This window comes from Enoplosus armatus, chromosome 19, assembly GCF_043641665.1.
Source record: "Enoplosus armatus isolate fEnoArm2 chromosome 19, fEnoArm2.hap1, whole genome shotgun sequence".
NCBI classification, from domain to species: Eukaryota; Metazoa; Chordata; class Actinopteri; order Centrarchiformes; family Enoplosidae; genus Enoplosus; species Enoplosus armatus.
The window spans coordinates 19,544,116-19,566,237 of record NC_092198.1 but is presented as its reverse complement, the minus strand read 5'-3'; the positions used below and the strand labels follow the sequence as shown (position 1 = coordinate 19,566,237).

Sequence of the window (22,122 nt, the reverse complement as noted above, 5' to 3'; positions counted from 1 at the left end):
TCAGAAAAATTAAAAAAGTAGAAAATCAAAAACATAAAATAAAAACATGACGGAGGCGAGTAGTTTTTTTTTTTTTTTTTTTTTTGTTTGTTTAAACCACAAACTCGGAGCACTACTTTTTTTTTTTGTTGTTGATTCTGAACAAATACATATTCACATTTCTCTGTTATATACATTATGTTAACATGTCGAAAACCAATGTTACAAAAGAACCTAACCTTGTACCTGTTAACTGTAGTGAGGAAGGAGGGACTGTCGTTTCCACTGAATGGCTGTTGCATAATAATAATAATAATAATAATAATAATTAAAAAAAAAAGATTACATATGCATTGGTTGTATTTGGCATGGTTTGTCTTTTAAAACGCAGGGTTACGCTGGCAGCTGCTGTTGAGTTTTGCAGTTTACAGAGTTGTAGAGGAAAACCATTTCCATAGGAATGCCTATTCCACGCAGAAAAGTGAAAGGGGGGAAGGGGGGAGGTGTAATCAATACTGTATGTGTGAGCTCATCAGAGCAGATAAACAAGAGGAGGCTGACACTTGCAGAATCCTTCCAAAAAATACATTCTTCCACTTTGTGCAGCTTCGGTCTCTTCGAAGTATTTTCTATCGACCAAACAGTGGCGCAGGAGTGTCTGACCGCTGCCTTCACACTGTGAGAAACGCGATCACGTTTACAGGAAATCCATGAAGGTTCCGGAAAAGCTCGCCACCGACTGCAAACTAGGATTTCTGATGGGCTTTCTCTTTCTTTACCAACAGTTCTGCCAAGTAAGTGCAAAGTGGACAAGAATCTAAGTGCGGGAAATTAGAGGCCTCACAGCTTCGACACATTTTGTTTTGGACAGTACAGGAATCAATGGCTTCGTCCAGCTCGCTCCCAACACCCCGTCCTTACGAGGGTTAAAATGACTAGTGACGCCTCTGAAACCTGACTATTTGGGTCGGAGGAGCGCGAAGTTTTACTTTTGTTCTTAAGTTGAACAGTGAACTGCAGGTAGGATCCAATTCACTGCCCCCCCGAACTGTTTTCAGCTTTTCCAGTTTGAGGATTTGCTCCTTTTCTCTGTCTTCTAATCAATATAAACTGAATATCTGTTGGTTCTGGAGAACAAAAGAGTGTGAAGACGTCACCTTGGGCTCTGGGAAACTGTGACTGACATTTTATAGACCAAACAATTTATCGATTAATCAAAAGAATAATGAAAACAGTCGTTAGTTGCAGCCCTGAACCTCAGAATGCATATTTTTCTTTGTTTACTTTAAATCTAAGTGCTTGGTAGCCAGCAATGTTGACTTAAAACTATGTAATATAGCCAAAAGGTAACGTGTAGCAGGTAAAGCAGAAGAATTTACATCATTTTTATGATGTAGGTCTTTAGTCCTGCCATCGACCAATCAAACGAGCCGCTCACAGTGTGAAAACACGGTCAAAAGAGAAAGATTATCAGACGCGACTCTCCCGTCTGATAAAACAACAATGAGGTAATAAAAAGGATGATTTATCCACATGCGTTTCTAATAAATATACACACAGACACACACACAAAAAAAAAAAAAAATAGAAAAAATAAAACCCATCTCAGAAAGCCTTGGTAAATCATTTTCAAAAAGATCCGTTTTGAGTCCAGGAGGCAGAGTTTTCAAATGATTAAGAGCAGATTGAAGACGGTTGACTGACCCCGGGCCTCTGTTTGGATACACGGCGCGCTGATCTGCACATTACTACCTTCCAAAGACGCGCGCAGAGCATTCTCAGCTGAGCACAAAGTGGTTCTCACATCGAACAACGCGGGAGGAGTCGGTGGGTGGAATGTGTTGACCTTGCATACTGTCCCTCTAGATCTGGGTAATGTTGCATACGGTGACGGATCTCTGTAAAAAAACAAAAAAAAAAAAAACAGTACACAGGAGAAAAAAAGCCCTATTCCACTGACGGAGCATCAGACTGTATGTTGTTGACCTAATGCGAGTTTGGTAGTCGAGGAACTCATTTGCAGGAGGGGGGGGGGGTGACGGCGCTTCCTGACATCTGAACGTCCACTTCTGTCTCCAAACAATGAGCCAAGAACAAGTTATTCACTCAGGAAGCGTTCAATCAGGGAACATGTGACTCAGTGTGTCACTGAGGACCTTTGCGGTTGTTATAAATCACTGGGTGTTCCCCGATGAAATTATTCCTGGTGAAAAGGGGCTTAAGAGACTGATATAAACCACGTCAGTCCTTATAGCTCTTATAGCTGAGGCCTAAGCTAATTCCGATATCCAGATGTGTATCTTTACATTGATTTAGTCCCGTAAAGGTTATTTAGATAGCCATGTCTTCTGAATTCCCGGTAAGCTGTGAGCTATAAGTAGCACACCGGCTTTTGTTTGTTTGTTTGTTTGTTTGTTTGTTAACAGAGGTCTGTTATCGCTGAGAGAGACAGTGTCTGACTGAGCAACAGTAGTCAACAGAAACCTGTGTGTGTGTGTGTGTGTGTGTATGTGGGCGAGTGAGTGTAGCCAGTGGAGCGGAGTCTTCATCGGGGGAGTCAGCGGTGGAAGGAGAAGATGGTGAAATCCCGAAAGAAAGAAAAAAAATCCTCGAGAGGAACAACACTGATGAAACAGGTTCGGGTGGGGGGGTAAAAGAAAATAATGTTTTTTGTGACTCAACCCTTCCTGTTGCCTGGTTCGATTCAATTTCATGACAGCTTTAAATGAATGATCCATCACATCTTTGTTAGGAACTCCTATTACTAAAGCCTCTACTTGAATGTCATTATATAGGAACAATATCCCAAAGCGCCAAACCGTTTGCTGCGACCACGCGCACAGCGTTGACGCGGCTAAAGTACCGTTAGCGTCACCAGGGGTCACGCGATCGCAGCGAAAGAGAACGCGATTTAGGGCATTATTATGCTTTTGTGTTTTTTTTTTTATACAATGGTTACAAACACGTGTACTGTAACGTTTTCTTGAAAATATTGTACATACATGAGGATAAAAAAAAAAAAAAAAAAAAAAAAAAAAAAAAAAAAAAGAGGAGAGAGCAAGAAAAGATGGCTAACTAGCTCCCTGGTTACCACAAGAGAAAGCACCCCCCCCCCCCCCCCCCCCCAAAAAAAGTGTGGCTTGAGTGGGACGCTGAAGGGAGCGAGATCTAGCTATATCTTAAAATCAATTGCTTACAATTTTCTTTTTTCACATTTCAGAAGATGGAATAACTTCCTCCTCCACTGCTGCAACATGTAGCGGTATTACAATATCATGATGCCCCCCCCCCCAATATAATCTCAAAAACCATGAGCTGACATTATTAGAATAAAAACTAAAAACCTGGATCGAATCACATTATACATAGTTTTGCTGAGTAATCAATTAATTACACTTTTTTTTTTTCTTTTAAAAAGGAAAGCAGTTACAAGAGAAGAGTGAGCTCGTCCCCAAGTCTTTGTCCTTCTGTACTGTACAATACTACCCGCCTGCATGGTGCACATGGCAAACAACACTGATAGGCCGAGAGATAGCATGAAAGATACACAGAGAGAGAGAGAGAGAGAGAGAGAGAGAGAGAGAGAGAGCCCAACAGGGCTCTGTATTCACAGCTGCTGAGGTGAGGGGTAAAATGTGACGGACAGACAGTTAAATAATAATAACAGTCTCTTTTTTTCTTTATACTTTGAAAATCATAAAAATAAAACCTCCTCCCAGGGGAGAAAGACACGTAAGTTCCAAACTGAGCAGCATCCCGTCTGTCTCCCATCCATCCATCCATCCATCCATTCTGGCTGTTGTCTTAGCTTGTTCTGATGATCACGAAGATGCTGACGATGATGATGATGATGATGATGATGACGGTGAGAGCAGAAGATTTTAAACAAAAATTCAAAACAATTCAAAAAACAAAAAAAAAACAGAAGACGTAATAGAATAATATGTAGAAGAAGAAGCAGAGCTTTGGGAAAAACTCAAACTTCCACCAGGCACTGTAGCTGATAGAGAGAGACAGTCACAGAACCAGCTGATACTGAGCTTCTATCCCACAATGCCACAGAGGTCTGAAACCTTAACATTCCCCACATCGCTGAGAGACAGGTAGAGGAAAAAAAAAAACAAAAACAAAAAGCCAGGAGGTGCTGCTGTGTGGGATACTCCCACACTTTAAAAAAAAAACGCTGAGCTCAGCTGTATGCTGCAACTCATGCTCCCAAGATGCACTGCTGCTGCTGCTGCGACGGCCTCGACGGAAACCGTGCGATCAGGAAAAAAAAAAAAGAAAAAAAGAAGAAAAAAAAAAGGAGGCCGGCCCTGATTTGACAGTGACGACAACTTGGCAAATCTACAATGACGTCGCAGTTGTTTTCTTGGGTCAGGAAGCAGGAAGTAGGTCACCAAGGAATGAGCAGCAAGACAACACTGCCTTTAATAGGCTGAGGCAGACAGACAGGTTGTCAGACAGATTAGACAGGCAGGTTTAAATACACTGCTGCTCCTTCTGACTTGAGTCTTTTCTTTAAGTACTGGGCGGTAAAACAACCAGCCCCGAATAACACCCCCCCCCCTCCCCCCTGCACAGGAGTGGTCAGGCTGTGTAACTCCACTCCACTGAGCCTACACATGGTGGCTGTCCAAACATCCATCCATCCATCCTTCCATCCATCCAAAAGGTGAGACAGAGACAGCAATGGGTCTGGTGCACCGACCTCCGAGGAGGAGGCGTAGAAGTGAGAAGAAGAGGGAGTAGGAGAGCTGAAAGGGGTGGTGGTGGCGGTGGCGGTGGCGGTGGTGGTGGGGGAGGGGGGATGGGTTGTCACTCGGTGAGCAGCTGCTGGAGGAGGCTCTTCTGCTGGGCCTGGTTGTTCTGGGAGCCCTGCGGTCCGGGGCCCTTCTGGGGGGCCGCGGCTCCGATGGAGCTCTGGTTCAGGTAGGAGTCACTGCCAACCAGGTTCACCGTGCACTGGACGTCCGCGAACACCTGAACCTGCTGCACCTGCAGACACAGGAGCAACAGTGATACCACGACCAGATCACACCGGGTGTTTTAGAGCCTCGTCTTCATTCCAGGCCGATACTGATATCAATATTTGATTCTGATAACGATATAATTAGCCGATATTTAAACATTATACATTTTACCTAAAAAAATATCTTCATATTTAACTTCTGTACTGTAATCTCTCATCAGCACATACACAGATACCAATATATCTGTCATTTACCAATAATATGGGCCATGCCGATGTATTAGCTGAACATGAAACTGGGGTTTTAAGTGTCACCTTTGTTCATTTGAGAACCAAGAGGCTACTCGTAGTTAAGATACATTTAACACCCAAATTATAATAATCACATAAAGTTGTGACACAATGAACAGAAAAAAGAAATTGAGCTTGTGCTATCATGTTGTGCAATAGAATCAGAAACAGAGGAAGTCACTTCAAAAATCTAGATGAGCACAACGACCCACATTGCGCTGATGATTTTCCTTCCTTGGAGGTCAAATTTACAACAAACAAACAAACAACACATGCCGCCATGATGACATCATCTCCAACATTCTGTATACCAGGGCAGAACAAGGTGTGCACAAAGTCAGGTGACAGGAGGGTGGTTGGACAGATGGAAGGAAAACACAAAAGACAGCAAAATCATCCTTGAGGTTCAAAGTCACAAACCTGTTGGTCGCTGCACACTGAAGCCACGTTGCCGAGGTTACTGTTGCCCATGCCAACCGGCTGCCCCATGGGAGGTAATGAGCCGACGCCGCCCGAGCCTCCGGCCATGGAGACGGTGATGCTCATGTTGTTGTAAACCCCCTGCTGGCCAAAGGCCTGTCCTGCACCCTGTCCCGGCGGACTGAACAGGCTGCGGCACACAGAAACAATCAGAGAGTACGTCACACTGAAGCCGCGTGAAAGGCTCCCATTTATATATACAGATGGAATAAACTCATACGTTGTTGTTGAGGCAGGTGGGGTTATAAGTGATTTCTACCCAGTGGAATGTTTGCGCGAGCCTTACGGCTGTGGACGCTTCCTAACCTGTTGCTGGCCAAGCCCGTCTGTTGCCAGCTCTTCATGTCTGGTGACTGGTAGCCAGGAGGTGGCGCTTGCTGAAGCAGAGGACTCTGGGAGGTGGAGTTTTGAGGTGACAACAATGGGCTGGTCGGGCTCATCTCAGGAGGGAAAGATGGGTCCTGCTGTATAGCTTTGAAAGAGGGAAAGTAAGAAAAGTTAGTCAGTTAGGACAAATAACTTTGATTATATTATGACAAAAAAAAGTGCAATGCAGGACCACAATAAGACAAAACTGGTCATTTATGTTTATTTTTAGTAAAATTCCAAAGCATCTTTGTTCTTTTTGTACTAAGCAACGTGTGGTATTACTCTGCACCTTCTCCTGTCAGTCAAACCAATCAGGTCTTCTTCTGTTGATGAATTAGAGGCTTTCTGCTCTTTGCTAATGCTAACTACCTAGTTCATCTTATATTTACAATATTCATCTTGTATTTACAAAAAAGTGAAAACAAGAAATACGTGACTGGGTAATTTTTTTACAACCGTGAGCGTGAAGACTTTCAATAACTGGACACTGGGTGAATTAATATAATGCTGAAGTATAATTACAAAACAAATATTGATTTAATATGAGATGTAGTGGATTATTAGTCTGGTTTTTCAGCATATTACTGTGGTGGATCCAGTTTCCTTGAACTCACCAGACCCTCCGAACTGCTGGAACAGGTTCTGCTGTAATGAGGAGTTCACGGTGCTGCTGAACTGGCCCTGCACGGCTCCCACCAGCGTCTGGTTATTCAGGGGAACCCTGCCGGACAGTTTGCTGTCCAGGGGGCCCCCGGCCATGGGGCTGAAACGACTCGGTGAGGTAGGGGATTTTCCCGTCATTGGGTTGTACCCTGGTGGGAAGTTGAACTGCTGCTGCTGCTGTTGTTGAGGCGTTGTTGGGGGACCTTTTGGGACCCTGGCAGTTCCAATGGACCCCACGGCTCCAGTCGGAGCGCCTGCCATGTTCTGTCTCATCAGCATGACCTTCTGCTGGAAAAGCTGGCGCTGGCGGTGCTGGATGCTGTAGAGTTCCCTCTGACGCTGGGCCAGCATCTGGGCGTTCAGTGGAGGCTGCTGAGAGATGCGACGTACAAGAGCTCGTCACACACAACTTATTCCATATATTCAAAGCAAATACACAATACACCTGGTTAATCAAGAGGTCACTCAGACAGGGCATCTGCGGGTTTCAGAAAGCCAAAGTTAGACTTCTGAGCGTAAGACCAATTCATCAAGTTTCAAGCTGTAACATCTGAATTGAGCTGCTGATACAAAAAACAAGTTTATCTAAGGTTATACATTTACAGTGCAAAAATGACAATAAACAATTGTTGAATGTCAAACTAAACTTTAACTTAAAAAAGCGCATTACCTCAAAACCCATATTAAATGACAATAAGAGTGAAATAGTTAACGTCAAAAAGGACGATACTGCGAATTATTAGCTGGAGCAACATTAGCATTCATTTGGAGTCGTGTTTCCAAGTCCAGTATTCGCTCTCTTAGCTCGGTTTTGGCCTTTAGCAACACCGGAGGGAAATATCTGGCTCTTTAGCTACTGAATGCTCCACTATGTTCACCAGCCAGTCGCTAACTTAAAACTTTTTGTTTGTTTTTTTTTCTCTTGTATTGCTGCTGGAAATGACACAAATGACAGTGGTGAGAGGGAACCAAAATATCAAAATTGCAGGCTCTGAAACCAAAAAAAGAAGCTGGAAGATTAAGAATAAGACGAAAGATGCTGAGACAGCTGATAATTATCTACGAGCAGCCCTGCACATAGTTATTTGATCCATCGTGAATATAAAATTATTGTTTACAGCCGCTTTAAGTAATATTTATAAGTGTGTGTAGTTGAATCTATGCAAACAAATTATTTTGCTGGTCTTTCAGGCTCTGTAGGAGAACAGCAGTGGGTGGTCAGGGTGAGCCGAGCATCATTTGTTGCCGCTGTGACTCACTTGCGAGGGCATTTGAGGTTGTTGAACCCCCTGACGAATCCCTATGCTCACATGCTGGGCTCCTCCTGGAAACGGATTCATGGCTGCCATCCTGTTCTGGAGCTGCGACAGAGGGACAGAGAAGGAGAAAAACAAGAGAGGTCAGACAGGTGTTGAAGGATGAGGAGGGAGAGGATGATAATAGAGTGAAGGGAAGAAAAATTCACAGAGGCAATCAATAGATATATTGAAAGGATGGAGAGAGAAGAGAAGAGCGACATCGAGGGAATATTAGCGATGAGGGAGGCGAGGGAAGGGAAGAGTTCTTTTAAGAGCATTTCAATCAATATTTAAAAGATGAAATCAGAAGATTCATTATGATATGGTCGGATTCAGACTAACACAGGAAGCTACAAATCAATACTTTGTGCTATTCATTACCCATCTCCGCATTTGTCTTTCAGCCAGGAGCAATGAATGAATGAATGACATGTGTATAGTATATGAAAGCACTGAGAGCACAGGAAGTGTGAAAAGGTATGAATGATGGATTGTGTGTTGCTGTTGTATTAGCAGCCTTTGAATCCCTGCATAGTGTGACTAACACATCGGGCCATAGCAGAAAGTGTTTACCCTGAGAGTGTGTTGTAAAAGCATCGCAAGAAGCAACATCTTCCATCCCAATGAAATACAAAATAAAGACAAACCACCGCCTCTGTGTCCTCACCTGCTGCGGGCCCTGCAGCCTCTGCTGCAGCTGCAGGCGCAGCTGGTTGGGTGGCAGCCTGAGCTGAGTGCCAATCCCCTGCGGTCGCGTCATGCCTGGCCTCAGCCCCACGCCCGTCGTCCCACCAGGGAACGCCCCTCGGGGGGCTCCAAACCCCAAACCCTGTGGCCCCACCGTGGCCAGCTCTGGAGGAAACTGGGCTTGCGGAGCTGCTGTAAATTGGGAAGGGTAGGTGGGGAGCTTAGGGTCCATGGAAACCGGAGTGGCAGTGGATTGCTGGGTTGGGAAGCTTTGGGGCAAAGGGTCAAAACAGCCACCCTGGGAAGAGGCAGAGAAAAGCAGGACAGAGAGATATTAAAGATGTGTTTCTTTATTAGAAATGAAAACAGCTCATAGCCATGTCATTTGAAAACAACGCTACAATAGCACTAAATTATGTTTGTGAGTTTCTGATGTCTAAGAGACTGCCTGGCTGCCCTCTGTTTGTTAAAATGAACAAAATGAACACAATGAAGCATAAGAGCCAGCGCCTGGCCTTGATAACAGCCGATAAATACATTGTGAGCAGGCTATATCCAGAAGCCAAAATAACTGGAGTAAAGTTGGGGATTACTTGCAAAGTGAAAACACCTCCTGTTGTACTTGAACGCAGTCCAGCAGGGTTTTTTTTTTTGTTGCCAAATCCAGTTTGGTGGCACAAATATGCAGAGCAGAGGCCACCGGAGGCTACCAACATTTCAACTGTTTTGTTTGTTGTGATTAATTATAGTAACATTGTACAATTAATGACGATTCGCCGATTTTAACATTAAATATGAAGAGCCTTCCCTAACACATTACACTCTTTATGCCTGTGCACATCCACTCTTACCTGTACCAGTTTGTCGATGCCCAGGGCCTTGTCCAGCTCGGCCAGTTCACTCTCGTCAGTGCCACTGAGGAAGGAGACGAGCTGCTCCAACAGGGCTTTCTCGTCGTTTCGGCCCTCAGGTGTGGTCGGAGGGCCCAGCACTTCGTCCAGCGTACAGGGCACACACTGCCTGCTCGCACAGAGAAACATAGCGTCTCATGCCACTGGTGCACATTGTCATCTGCAATGCCGCACTACTACATCAGTGGGTCAAATCAACTCCTTTTCTCCCACAACTTCAGAGTAAAAAACATAGTTAAATGACAACAGATTAGGTATCGACAGTGCAGCGATGCTTACTCTTGTGGTGATGCCAGGGGAGCTTGTAAAGGGGTTCCAAGACCATCAAAGGACAAGGTGTCAGACAGAGCCAGAGGCTGGAACTGGGAGTCTCCCACATCCATCTTGGTTAAGCCTGAAACAGATTTTAACATAGTTAATGGAAAGGAATTATACAGTTAACACCCAATTTTGTACACAAAATAATCAGACTCAACAACTATACTTAAATTACATTTAACTCATGTACAGTATGTCGCACCTTGCTAAATTTAAACAGCAACTTATCAGTTTAAAAACCCTGCTTTTGACGCCATTTCACCTTGCTCCAATGATGCAGCATTGCACTGCTCTCTTCTGCAGTGTAGTGCAAAGCTATATCACTTGTGGGGGAGTGGTTGACGTCTGACGTACTGCGGTAAGCGTATTGCTTCACTTCCGGCTTCTGTGTCATTGGTAGCGTGTGTGTTTGGCCGCTCTAAGCTCAAACAAGTTATATTTGTTTGGTATATATTTCATTACAGCGGCTAAATAGCCGCTAACCACTTAAACGTACATTAGTTTTGCTTAACGCTGATAGTTCTCTCCTTCTTTAGCGACTTTTTCGCTAATCTCACAGTTGTTTACACACTATTCTGTCTGTTACATTAGTTTAGCAGCTAGCGATGGCTTCTCTCTCTCCTTCTCTCTCTCCTTCTCGCTCTCCTTCTCGCTCTCCTGCTCTGTCCTGCTCGGTGTGTCAGATGTTTAGTTATTCCCCCGCCTCCTTTAGCGATAATGGTAAATGTAATAAATGTAGTTTATTTAGCGTGCTGGAGGCGAGGCTCAGCGAGTTAGAGGCCCGGTTCCGCACCATGGAGACGGCTGTAGTCAGCCAACCCCCAGTAGCCGGTGCGGACCGACTCAGTGTAGCTCCTGCTAGCCGTCCCCCGGCAGCTCCCGAGCAGCCGGGAAGCCAGGGAGGCTGGGTGACTGTCCGAAGGAGGCATAGCCCTCGGCAGAAGCCCACGGTTCACCACCAACCACTTCATGTTTCTAACAGGTTCTCCCCACTCAGCGACACACCCGCTGAGAAGCAGATTCTGGTAATTGGCAGCTCCATAGTCAGAAACGTGAGGTTAGCGACACCAGCGACCATAGTGAAATGCATTCCTGGGGCCAGAGCGGGCGACATTGAATCAAATTTAAAACTGCTGGCTAAGGATAAGCGTAAATACAGTAAGATTGTTATTCACGTCGGCGGTAATGACTCCCGGTTACGCCAATCGGAGGTCACTAAAATTAACGTGGAGTCGGTGTGTTCGTTTGCAAAAACTATGTCGGACTCCGTAGTTTTCTCTGGGCCCCTTCCCAATTTGACCAGTGATGATATGTTTAGCCGCATGTCATCATTCAACCGCTGGCTGTCGAGGTGGTGTCCAGCAAACGATGTGGGCTTCGTAGATAATTGGCGGACTTTCTGGAGGAGACCTGGTCTGATGAGGAGAGACGGCATTCATCCCACTTTGGATGGAGCGGCTCTCATATCTAGAAATCTGACCGACTTTATTAGTGAACCAAAACCGTGACAACCCAGAGTCCAGACCAGGAGGCAGAGTCGCAGTCCTACACGCTTCTCTGCGCTTCCATTAGAGCAGTTACCCACCCAACACCCCATAATGACTGTGTCTGCCCCCCGACCACTTAAATTAATTCAACCAAAGTTAAACAGGAGAGGAGTCATTAATAAAAACTTAATAAAAATTAAGACCACTACTGCTATAGGCCAAAACAATAGGAAAATTAAGTGCGGACTGTTAAATATCAGATCTCTGTCATCTAAAGCTGTATTAGTAAACGAGCTAATATCAGAGAATCATATTGATCTACTGTGTCTGACAGAAACCTGGCTGTGTCATGAAGAGTATGTCAGCCTGAATGAATCCACTCCGCCCAGTCATACTAATACTCACATCCCTCGAGGCACCGGCCGAGGAGGTGGAGTTGCAGCCATCTTTGACTCAAGCCTGTTGATGAACTCTAGACCTAAACTGGATTATAACTCATTTGAAAGCCTCGTTATGAGTCTCTCACTCCCAACCTGGAAAACACTGAAGCCAGTCTTATTCGTTATAGTCTATCGCGCTCCAGGTCCATACTCTGAATTCTTATCTGAATTCTCAGAGTTTTTATCAGGTTTAGTCCTTAAAACAGACAAAGTCATTATCGTAGGTGATTTTAATATTCATGTGGATGTTGATAAGGATAGCCTTGGTACTGCATTTACCTCTTTATTGGATTCGATTGGCTTCTGTCAGAGGGTACAGAAACCCACTCACTGTTTTAATCACACCCTCGACCTGGTTCTGACATATGGACTGGAAATTGAACATCTAACTGTCTTTCCACAGAATCCTTTGTTATCGGACCATTATTTAATAACTTTTGAATTCCTATTACTGGACTACACGCCATTAGGCAAAAAAGTCTACACCAGATATCTATCTGATAGTGCTGTAGCTAAATTTAAGGAAGCGATTCCTTCGGCATTAAATTCAATGCCACGTCTCAATACAACTGAGGACTCCTATGCTAACCTTCGTCCCTCTCAAATAGACAATGTTGTTGACAGTGCTGCAGGCTCAATGCGATTGACACTTGACTCTATTGCCCCTCTTAAAAAGAAGATAATAAAACAAAGAAAGTCAGCTCCATGGTATAACACCCAAACCCGCAAATTAAAGCAAACAGTGCAGAAACTTGAAAGGAAATGGCGCTCCACCAAACTAAAGGAATCACGTTTAATTTGGCAAGATAGTCTTAGAACTTATAGGAAGGCCCTCTGTAAAGCCAGAGCAGCCTATTACTCATCACTAATAGAAGAGAACAAGAACAACCCCAGGTTTCTCTTCAGCACTGTAGCCAGGCTGACAGAGAGTCACAGCTCTATTGAGCCATGTATTCCTATAACCCTCAGCAGCAATGACTTCATGAGCTTCTTTAATGATAAAATTCTAACTATTAGAGACAGAATTGATCACCTCCTGTCCTCAGGTGGTATCTTACCTTCAAACACAGGAATCTCAGAAATAGCTGTAAAACCTGATGTATATTTGGATTGCTTTTCTCCCATTGACTTTCACCAAATTACTAAAACTATCTCTTCATCTAAGCCATCAACTTGTCTCTTAGACCCCATCCCAACCTGGCTGCTCAAAGAGGTTTTACCTTTAGTCAGCACTTCTTTACTAGACATGATCAATCTGTCTTTATTAACAGGCTACGTACCACAGTCCTTTAAAGTTGCTGTAATTAAACCTCTTCTTAAAAAGACCACACTTGATCCAGAGGTTTTAGCCAACTATAGACCTACAGTGCATCCGGAAAGTATTCACGGCGCTTCACTTTTTCCACATTTTGTTATGTTACACCCTTATTCCAAAATGGATTAAATTAATTTTTTTCCTCAAAATTCTACACACAACACCCCATAATGACAATGTGAAAAAAGTTTTTTTGAAATTTTTGCAAATTTATTAAAAATAAAAAACTAAGAAATCACATGTACATAAGTATTCACAGCCTTTGCCATGAAGCTCAAAATTGAGCTCAGGTGCATCCTGTTTCCACTGATCATCCTTGAGATGTTTCTGCAGCTTAATTGGAGTCCACCTGTGGTAAATTCAGTTGATTGGACATGATTTGGAAAGGCACACACCTGTCTTTAAAAGGTCCCACAGTTGACAGTGCATGTCAGAGCACAAACCAAGCATGAAGTCAAAGGAATTGTCTGTAGACCTCCGAGACAGGATTGTCTCGAGGCACAAATCTGGGGAAGGTTACAGAAAAATGTCTGCTGCTTTGAAGGTCCCAATGAGCACAGTGGCCTCCATCATCCGTAAGTGGAAGAAGTTCGGAACCACCAGGAGTCTTCCTAGAGCTGGCCGGCCATCTAAACTGAGTAATCGGGGGAGAAGGGCCTTAGTCAGGGAGGTGACCAAGAACCCGATGGTCACTCTGTCAGAGCTCCAGAGTTCCTCTGTGGAGAGAGGAGAACCTTCCAGAAGGACAACCATCTCTGCAGCAATCCACCAATCAGGCCTGTATGGTAGAGTGGCCAGACGGAAGCCACTCCTTAGTAAAAGGCACATAGCAGCCCGCCTGGAGTTTGCCAAAAGGCACCTGAAGGACTCTCAGACCATGAGAAACAAAATTCTCTGGTCTGATGAGACAAAGATTGAACTCTTTGGTGTGAATGCCAGGCGTCACGTTTGGAGGAAACCAGGCACCGCTCATCACCAGGCCAATACCATCCCTACAGTGAAGCACGGTGGTGGCAGCATCATGCTGTGGGGATGTTTTTCAGCGGCAGGAACTGGGAGACTAGTCAGGATAGAGGGAAAGATGAATGCAGCAAAGTACAGAGACATCCTGGATGAAAACCTGCTCCAGAGCGCTCTTGACCTCAGACTGGGGCGACGGTTTATCTTTCAGCAGGACAACGACCCTAAGCACACAGCCAAGATATCAAAGGAGTGGCTTCAGGACAACTCTGTGAATGTCCTTGAGTGGCCCAGCCAGAGCCCAGACTTGAATCCGATTGAACATCTCTGGAGAGATCTGAAAATGGCTGTGCACCGACGCTTCCCATCCAACCTGATGGAGCTTGAGAGGTGCTGCAAAGAGGAATGGGTGAAACTGCCCAAAGATAGGTGTGCCAAGCTTGTGGCATCATATTCAAAAAGACTTGAGGCTGTAATTGCTGCCAAAGGTGCATCAACAAAGTATTGAGCAAAGGCTGTGAATACTTATGTACATGTGATTTCTCAGGTTTTTTATTTTTAATAAATTTGCAAAAATCTCAAAAAAACTTTTTTCACGTTGTCATTATGGGGTGTTGTGTGTAGAATTTTGAGGAAAAAAATGAATTTAATCCATTTTGGTATAAGGCTGCAACATAACAAAATGTGGAAAAAGTGAAGCGCTGTGAATACTTTCCGGATGCACTGTATATCTAACCTCCCCTTTCTCTCCAAGATCCTTGAGAAAGCAGTCGCCAACCAGCTGTGTGACTTTCTACATGACAATAGGTTGCTTGAGGACTTTCAGTCAGGTTTCAGAGCTCATCATAGCACAGAGACAGCACTGGTGAAAGTTACAAATGACCTTCTCACTGCATCAGACAAAGGACTTGTCTCTATACTTGTTTTGTTAGATCTTAGTGCTGCATTCGACACCATTGACCATCATATCTTATTACAGAGACTGGAACATTTAATTGGCATCAAAGGAACCGCACTAAGCTGGTTTAAGTCGTATTTATCAGATCGATCTCAGTTTGTACATGTTAACGATGAATCCTCCATGTACGCCAAAGTCAGTCATGGAGTTCCACAAGGTTCTGTGCTTGGACCAATACTATTCACCTTATATATGCTTCCTTTAGGGGATATTATTAGAAAACACTCCATACATTTTCATTGCTATGCAGATGATACCCAGCTATATTTATCGATCAAGCCAGAAGAACCTCATCAGTTAGCCAACCTCCAAGCATGCCTTAAGGACATAAAGACCTGGATGACCTGTAATTATCTGATGTTGAACTCAGACAAGACAGAAGTTATTGTTCTTGGCCCTGAACACCTCAGAAATACAATATCTAAGGATATTGTTACCCTAGATGGCATTGCCCTGGCCTCCAGCGCCACCGTGAGGAATCTCGGAGTTGTCTTTGATCAGGACATGTCCTTTAACTCCCACGTAAAACAAACTTCACGGACTGCCTTTTTTCACCTCCGTAATATTGCAAAAATCAGGAAGATCCTGTCTCAAACAGATGCAGAAAAATTAGTCCATGCATTTGTCACGTCTAGGCTGGATTATTGCAATTCCTTATTATCAGGCTGTCCCAATAAGTCCCTGAGGACTCTCCAGCTGATCCAGAATGCTGCAGCACGTGTACTGACAGGAACCAGGAAAAGAGATCATATTTCTCCTGTGTTAGCTTCTCTGCACTGGCTCCCTGTAAAATCTAGAATAGAGTTTAAAATCCTTCTCCTCACCTACAAAGCTCTTACTGGTCAGGCACCATCATATCTTAAAGAGCTCATAGTACCTTATTACCCCACTAGAGCACTCCGCTCCCAGAATGCAGGGCTGCTTGTGGTTCCTAGAGTCTCCAAAAACAGAACAGGAGCCAGAGCCTTCAGCTATCAAGCTCCTCTCCTGTGGAATCGGCTCCCAGTTTGGGTCCGGGAGGCAGACACACTCTCTACTTTTAAGAGTAGGCTTAAAACTTTGCTTTTTGATAACGCTTATAGTTAAGGGCTGGCTCAGGCCTGCCTGGACCAGCCCCCTAGTTATGCTGCTATAGGCCTACACTGCCGGGGGACTTCCCATGATGCACTGAGCTTTCCTCCTCTCCCTCTTCATCTTTGCACATTCATCACAGTCCAATGCATGTTACTAACTTTATTTCTTCCCCGGAGTTTCTTTGTGCTTTGTCGACTCGTAGGTCGCTGTGGATCGTGGTCCTGGTACGCCTGGGTGCTGCTGCTGCCATGGGCCTGCCTGACTCCCATCACTACCGTTATTATGTTTAGTCGTAGTTCTGTCACTATTAAAGCTCCTATTATTAATCTCAGCTAATATTACAGCTATTTCTACTGTTAGTGCTGCCATACATCTTTGCCTACCTATCTGTCTGTCTGTCTGTCTGTCTATCTGTGTCTCTATGTCTATCTCTATCTCTCTGTCTCTGTCTGTCTCTGTGTCTCTGTCTGTCTGTCTGTCTGTCTGTCTGTCTGTCTGTCTGTCTGTCTGTCTCTCTCTCTCTCTCTCTCTCTCTCTCTCTCTCTCTCTGTCTCTCTCTCTCTCTCTCTCTCTCTCTCTCTCTCTCTCTCTCCTAAAACCCAACCGGTCAAAGCAGATGACCGCCCACCTAGAGTCTGGTTCTGCTCAAGGTTTCTGCCTCTTAAAAGGAAGTTTTTCCTTGCCACTGTCGCCAAAGTGCTTGCTCATGGTGGGAACTGTTGGGTCTCTGTAATAACATTATAAAGAGTCGGTCTAGACCTGCTCTATTTTGTAAAGTGTCATGAGATGACTTTGTTGTGATTTGGCGCTATATAAATAAAATTGAATTGAATTGAATTGAATATATGTAACAGAATACAGTCTGGCCACACCCAATGGTGATATTGAGTATTGAAACGTTCAACCTATAGAGGTCAGCTCAACAATGCTTCCCTGCTACAGAAGATTTAGTGTCAAGTTACAAACTAACAGGGTTGCCGCGGTTTGTTATTATCCGGGACATTTTCACAGACTAACTGCGGCAGTTTGACTGTATTATGTTTTCTTGTTTACCGGTGCTTGAACTGAACGGGTTGATAACTTCTGCCTCCGGAAAAGGGCTGCTGTCTTTGGGGGTCTGGAAGGGGTCTCCCTGACCTTGGGCCTGCGCCTGGCTTGGAGTGGGGGGACTGCAAAAGTCAAAAGATGACTGACTCTGAAGGCTACAGCCAGAGGGCGGGCCGCCATCGCTGAGCCCTGGGAAAACAAACGCAAACAAATACAAGTGTTGATAACATTTAGTGTATAATATTGATACACAGATACACTCTGAGGCTTTTATAGACATATGACATTCTGCAGTGTTGCAGAAAGTCTGATTCCATGTGTTGTCTGTTGACACTGCAATACCTCCAAATAGCCACTAGGGGGCATACAGTAGATAAATAAATGAATGAATAAAATAAATAGAGGGACCTGTCTGGACATACTACTATACTACTGCTACTACTACTGATAATATTATTTTGAAAAATAAAAATAAAAATGATTATCTCAAATCCAATAACAATTCATTAAAAACACAATTTTGTAATTTCTTGAAATGTAAATGGTAAAAAATAAATTTTTCAAACAAACACTCAGCAGTTTGGATTAAATATTGATACTGCACTTCAGTGTCCATAGGTAGTATGGATATAGTAGTATATTGTGCTTAACTCTTCCCTCCTCTACATGACCCCCCCCTCCCGCTAAGTTGTAACTATACCTCTGTTAGGAGTTCCGGGAGGCTCTCTCTTCACATTTACATTGCGGGGAGTGCTGGCCTCGCCGGGCTGGAGCTGAGTGGGTGACTGCATTTTGAGCTGGGGGGAAGGGGAGTGGAGCTGGGGTGACGGTGATTGCAACTGGGGAAGGGACTGGGGCTGGGACAGGGGGGACTGGAGCTGAGGCACGGGGGACTGGAGCGGCGCTGGGGCCTGGGGTTGGGGGGCTGGAGACTGGAGTTGGGGGCCTCCTCCAGGGGTTGCTGAATCCTCACTGCCCTGTCTGGCCCCACTTGGGCCTCTCAGACCAGGCAGCAGCTGGGCGAGAGGGTCCATGTCAACAGGGCCACCAGACATCTGAGGGAAATGAAAAGGGTTAGAGATGAGGAAGAAGGCAGGATGGAAGAATGAACGGTGTAATGGCGTGAAAGAGGAAAGAATCAAAGAATGATGAGTGGCAGAAAAGGGGAGCAGAGGATCAGTGACAGAGAGATGGGGAGAGACAAAAGGTCAAAGGCCAGTGAGCTTCAAAGGCTGCAGCTGGTAGCCGAGCCGACAGTGGAGACAAAGTTCAAGAAAATAAACACTCGACGTGATTTACAACGGCTGTCCGGCAACTGTTAATGCAGGAGCAAAACTCAATAGAGGGAAATTCCACTGAGAAAATTGTGAAGTATTCTTTCTCACAGAGTGCCTGCGTAAGTCTGAAAGCAACAGTAACATGCATGAGTGCCACCCCTGAAGGACGATTACAAGGGTTATTGGGTTATTACAGATCACCACAACGTTGACAACAACTGTACCGTGGAGTCGCGGCTGTCCCTCCGGCCGTCGCGGCGGTTCTCTCCGACGGGACTTGACTTGGGACTGATGCAAGCTGAGCTGCTGGAAACTCCTGCAGGTTTGGGTGCACCTCCTGCTGCAATGTTAGACCCCGTACAGACCACTCCATCCACGCTGGCTCTCTTCTCCACTTTTACCCTAACCGTTTGCAGGCTGAGAGCAGATGGAGGTGGCAGGTCCCCCAAGTCCTTCAAAATTTAATTAAAAAAATAGGTCAATAATTTGGATTTTACAGGGCGGATACCAATGATACCATTAATTCCATCGAGAAATTAAGAAATGTAAAGGGCATAGTTAATGGTCACCTTTTCGTCTGTATCCAGGAGGAAACGGAGCAGTTGATGGTCCTGTGGCTCTCTGGAGCTGGACTTGGAAGCTGCTGTGGCCAGTGCCGGACTGGCAGGCGGCTCCTTCTTAATCTCAACTTCGTTTTTGTTTATTCCTTCCTCAAAGGTGGCGGAGGCATCGTTGGGACTGCTGTCCTGGAGCAGCCGGTGCAGGATCTTATGTCGTTCTGTTAGGGTACTGTGAGAGGCAGGGCACTGAGGGGCAGGAGGAGGGTTAGGAAGGTGAGGCGATGAGGTGCAGCGGATGCTGTTGTTGTTAAATTCAACTCCATTCCCATTGCTATCCAGGAGCTGATTGGGTCTGGGGTTACCCAGCTGTGAGGCAGAAGGAAGGGGGGCTTTAACAGAGTCCTCTACCCCTCCTTCTCCTCCCTCTGGGGGTTTAGCCGACGGAGGCAGAGTAGAGGAGCCGGTGGGTGTACTGGCTTGTCTCTGAGGGACAGGAGAGGACAGGGAGAAGGACCCCGTTGACCCACCGCTACCACCATCACCACCAGACTGCTGCCTGTTGAGGCTGCCTCCACTGCTTAGTGCCCCGGCTGGGGAATGGAGGCCTGGCGTGGAAGGAGAGAAGGGGTTCCCCGGTACGCGAGGGCTTCCCCCTAACCCAGGACTGGCCCGTGGCATCCTGGGTGACATAAAAGAGGTAGGGGTGGCTGTGAGTGGGCTACTCAAAGGAGAGGGGCTGTTGACCTGCTGGGAACAGGTCCTATTGGGCGTCAGGTAGCCTGTAGGTGTGGCTGGGTTATGTCCGTGGGAGGAGGCGTTGCTGTTGTTGGGGTGAAGGCCCGAGGTGGCGATGCCTGAGCCTTGGGTCCAGTTGCTGCCGGGAGGAAGGGAAGGGGAGCGGGAGGGAGTTTGGGCAAGGCTGCCAAGGTTCGGTGGAAGGCTGGGGTTAGTGTTTTCCTGAGAGCTAGCAGTGTTGTGTTCCCTGGGAGAAAGGAGGAAAATAAAGAATAACTGTAACCTGAGGGGAGCAAAACAGACCACTGTCAAGTCCACAGGGTGTACATTTCATACTGCGTGCGTTTACATACACAGTCTCCCAGTTTTGAGTCTAATCCTGGTTTCAAATGGAAAATAGAGAAACCTGCTCCTTGCATGTGATTCTAATTATCCAGGTTTCAGATCACCGGCATCAGTGCAGGTCTTTGACTCTTCTATTTCCAGGAATCTGTCATTTCTGTACCGGCTGTGTTACACCAACAGTTGAGGTTGATTTCTGGCTGCTCAAAGCAATAGAAGAAAACAAAAATGTTCCGGTTTCTATCAGAGTACTTCAGCTAGCATAACCAGGCTTCTGAAACCAGGATATGGTATTAATGTGCATAAAATAAGAAGAAAAAAAACTCAACTAAACCTGATTATAACTGGGACACTCATGTACAATGTAAACACACCCATTGTGACCCTACAGTCTGCAGCATGTGCACAGGGTAGAAGATGAAAATCAAATTTACTTACTTACTCTTTGTTATAGCTTCATACAAAATGCAGTTTATTTAAACATGTTGAGCGGCAGCATCATGAAGCAAAAGATTATTCTGTTGAATTTACTGCTCATTTTTACATGACACATGACATGTTAATCGAGAGTGCATCAACTCACCATCACACAGCTGACAGACAACTCAACACAAAACAAGTGTTTGGAGCTCTAACTCCGTACCTGTCAATAGTGTGAATGCCCATAATGAAGGGCTGTACGTCAGGGTTGGGGGGGCAGCAGAACTTGCAGCGGGTCTGTGCACTGAGTGGGGTGCCATCGCTTAATGTGAAATGGTACAGCGGGCTGATAGCGGTACCGTGGGTCATCACTGTTGGGAATACACACACACACACACATAGAGAGGAAAAGAGAAAGAGGCAAACACAGAGTTTAGACTTTGGTCTCATTTTGTTGTTTGTTTCCAGGCTTTAAGAGCTCAGACTCCCCCCAAAGGCCTAAAGGACAGTTTTGCATCAAGCCGTTGCAGCAGCTACACCATAAGTTACTATTCTATCGTATGCACTTGAAACTGCCGATCTTTTTCTTGCAATACAGAGAGAAAGACGAGTGTGCCACTAGACTGCACAATTAGTTGATTAATCTATTATTCAAATCGACAAAAAAAATTGTTGGGGGCTCTGGGAAATTGTTGTGGGCATTTTCACAATTTCCTGACATTTCACAGATTCATTGTGAAATCGATTCATTGGTAGTTGCAGCCCTAGACGGAAGCTCTGTCTGGTCCGATTGCCTTTACAATCTTTCCTGTGCTTTCCGCTGGACAAATCTGCAAGTACAGTCCACTAACTCTGAAGACGACGCAGAATTGGAGCTCGCGCAACACATCTCCTGCAAGAATGAAAAGCTAGTGAAATGTAGTTTTCAAGTCCTTCTATTATAATGGTATTGAAGTGGTGCTGAAACTCTGGTAACCATGACAAAGCTGGCAGAGAGAGCGTGTCAATGATTTCTGGGAGGGAAGCTGAACAATCAATTGTGGCTACTCACCCTCATGCAGCAGCTTCTTGGCGTGGGAGGGCTCTTTGCCCTGCGGCTGAAAGAAAGCGTAGATGCACTTCCTGACCAGGTCCTCCCAGCCAGGCCGGCCTGTCGCTCGCAAAGCACTTGTTTCTATGGAGATGATCTTCCCTGAAACGGAGCACCGCACACAGAAAAGATCAGTCTACACAGATTTCAGCATCTGCAGTAAGCCTCCGCACATTCAGGGTTCAACTTGTGAAAAATTGGAGAATTTTGGAGCTGGAACATTTCCTGAAATACTCTTTAATTCTGCATAGTCTTTTTTGCTTAAAAAGTTTTAAAGGTTTACAGTCATATTAATATAACACTAATTTGTATATTCTGCTACTTTGCTGTAATGCAACCAAACAACACGCCAATGGAAATGACCAGTTTCTCTGACTGCACCGATGTAAAGCACAGCTCTCAAAATTACATCGTATTCCAGCAATACAATGACTTTTGGGAATCCTGAC

General features: G+C 45.1%; 2 protein-coding genes across 2 annotated transcripts in view; one reads left to right on the top strand and one right to left on the bottom strand.

The window, feature by feature from the left end:
- Positions 1-4,732: 4,732 nt before the first annotated feature.
- Positions 4,733-22,122, bottom strand: part of ncoa1 (nuclear receptor coactivator 1) — a 44,878-nt gene continuing 27,488 nt past the window's right edge. Inside the window, exons 9-22 of the mRNA XM_070925546.1 lie at positions 21,635-21,775; positions 20,807-20,954; positions 19,096-20,068; positions 18,751-18,978; positions 17,950-18,304; positions 17,256-17,438; positions 9,930-10,044; positions 9,591-9,759; positions 8,720-9,037; positions 8,014-8,115; positions 6,706-7,126; positions 6,029-6,194; positions 5,663-5,852; positions 4,733-4,977 (exon numbers count right to left, since the gene is read on the bottom strand). Of these exons, the coding sequence (XP_070781647.1) occupies positions 4,798-4,977; positions 5,663-5,852; positions 6,029-6,194; positions 6,706-7,126; positions 8,014-8,115; positions 8,720-9,037; positions 9,591-9,759; positions 9,930-10,044; positions 17,256-17,438; positions 17,950-18,304; positions 18,751-18,978; positions 19,096-20,068; positions 20,807-20,954; positions 21,635-21,775 (3,689 nt within the window). The 3' untranslated portion in view covers positions 4,733-4,797. The remainder of the gene's footprint in view (positions 4,978-5,662; positions 5,853-6,028; positions 6,195-6,705; positions 7,127-8,013; positions 8,116-8,719; positions 9,038-9,590; positions 9,760-9,929; positions 10,045-17,255; positions 17,439-17,949; positions 18,305-18,750; positions 18,979-19,095; positions 20,069-20,806; positions 20,955-21,634; positions 21,776-22,122) is intronic.
- Positions 10,616-11,476, top strand: LOC139302000 (uncharacterized; the record flags this gene model as incomplete). Its single annotated transcript, XM_070925547.1, has 1 exon — positions 10,616-11,476. A coding segment is annotated over one exon (861 nt), but the record flags the coding sequence as incomplete, so codon positions are not given.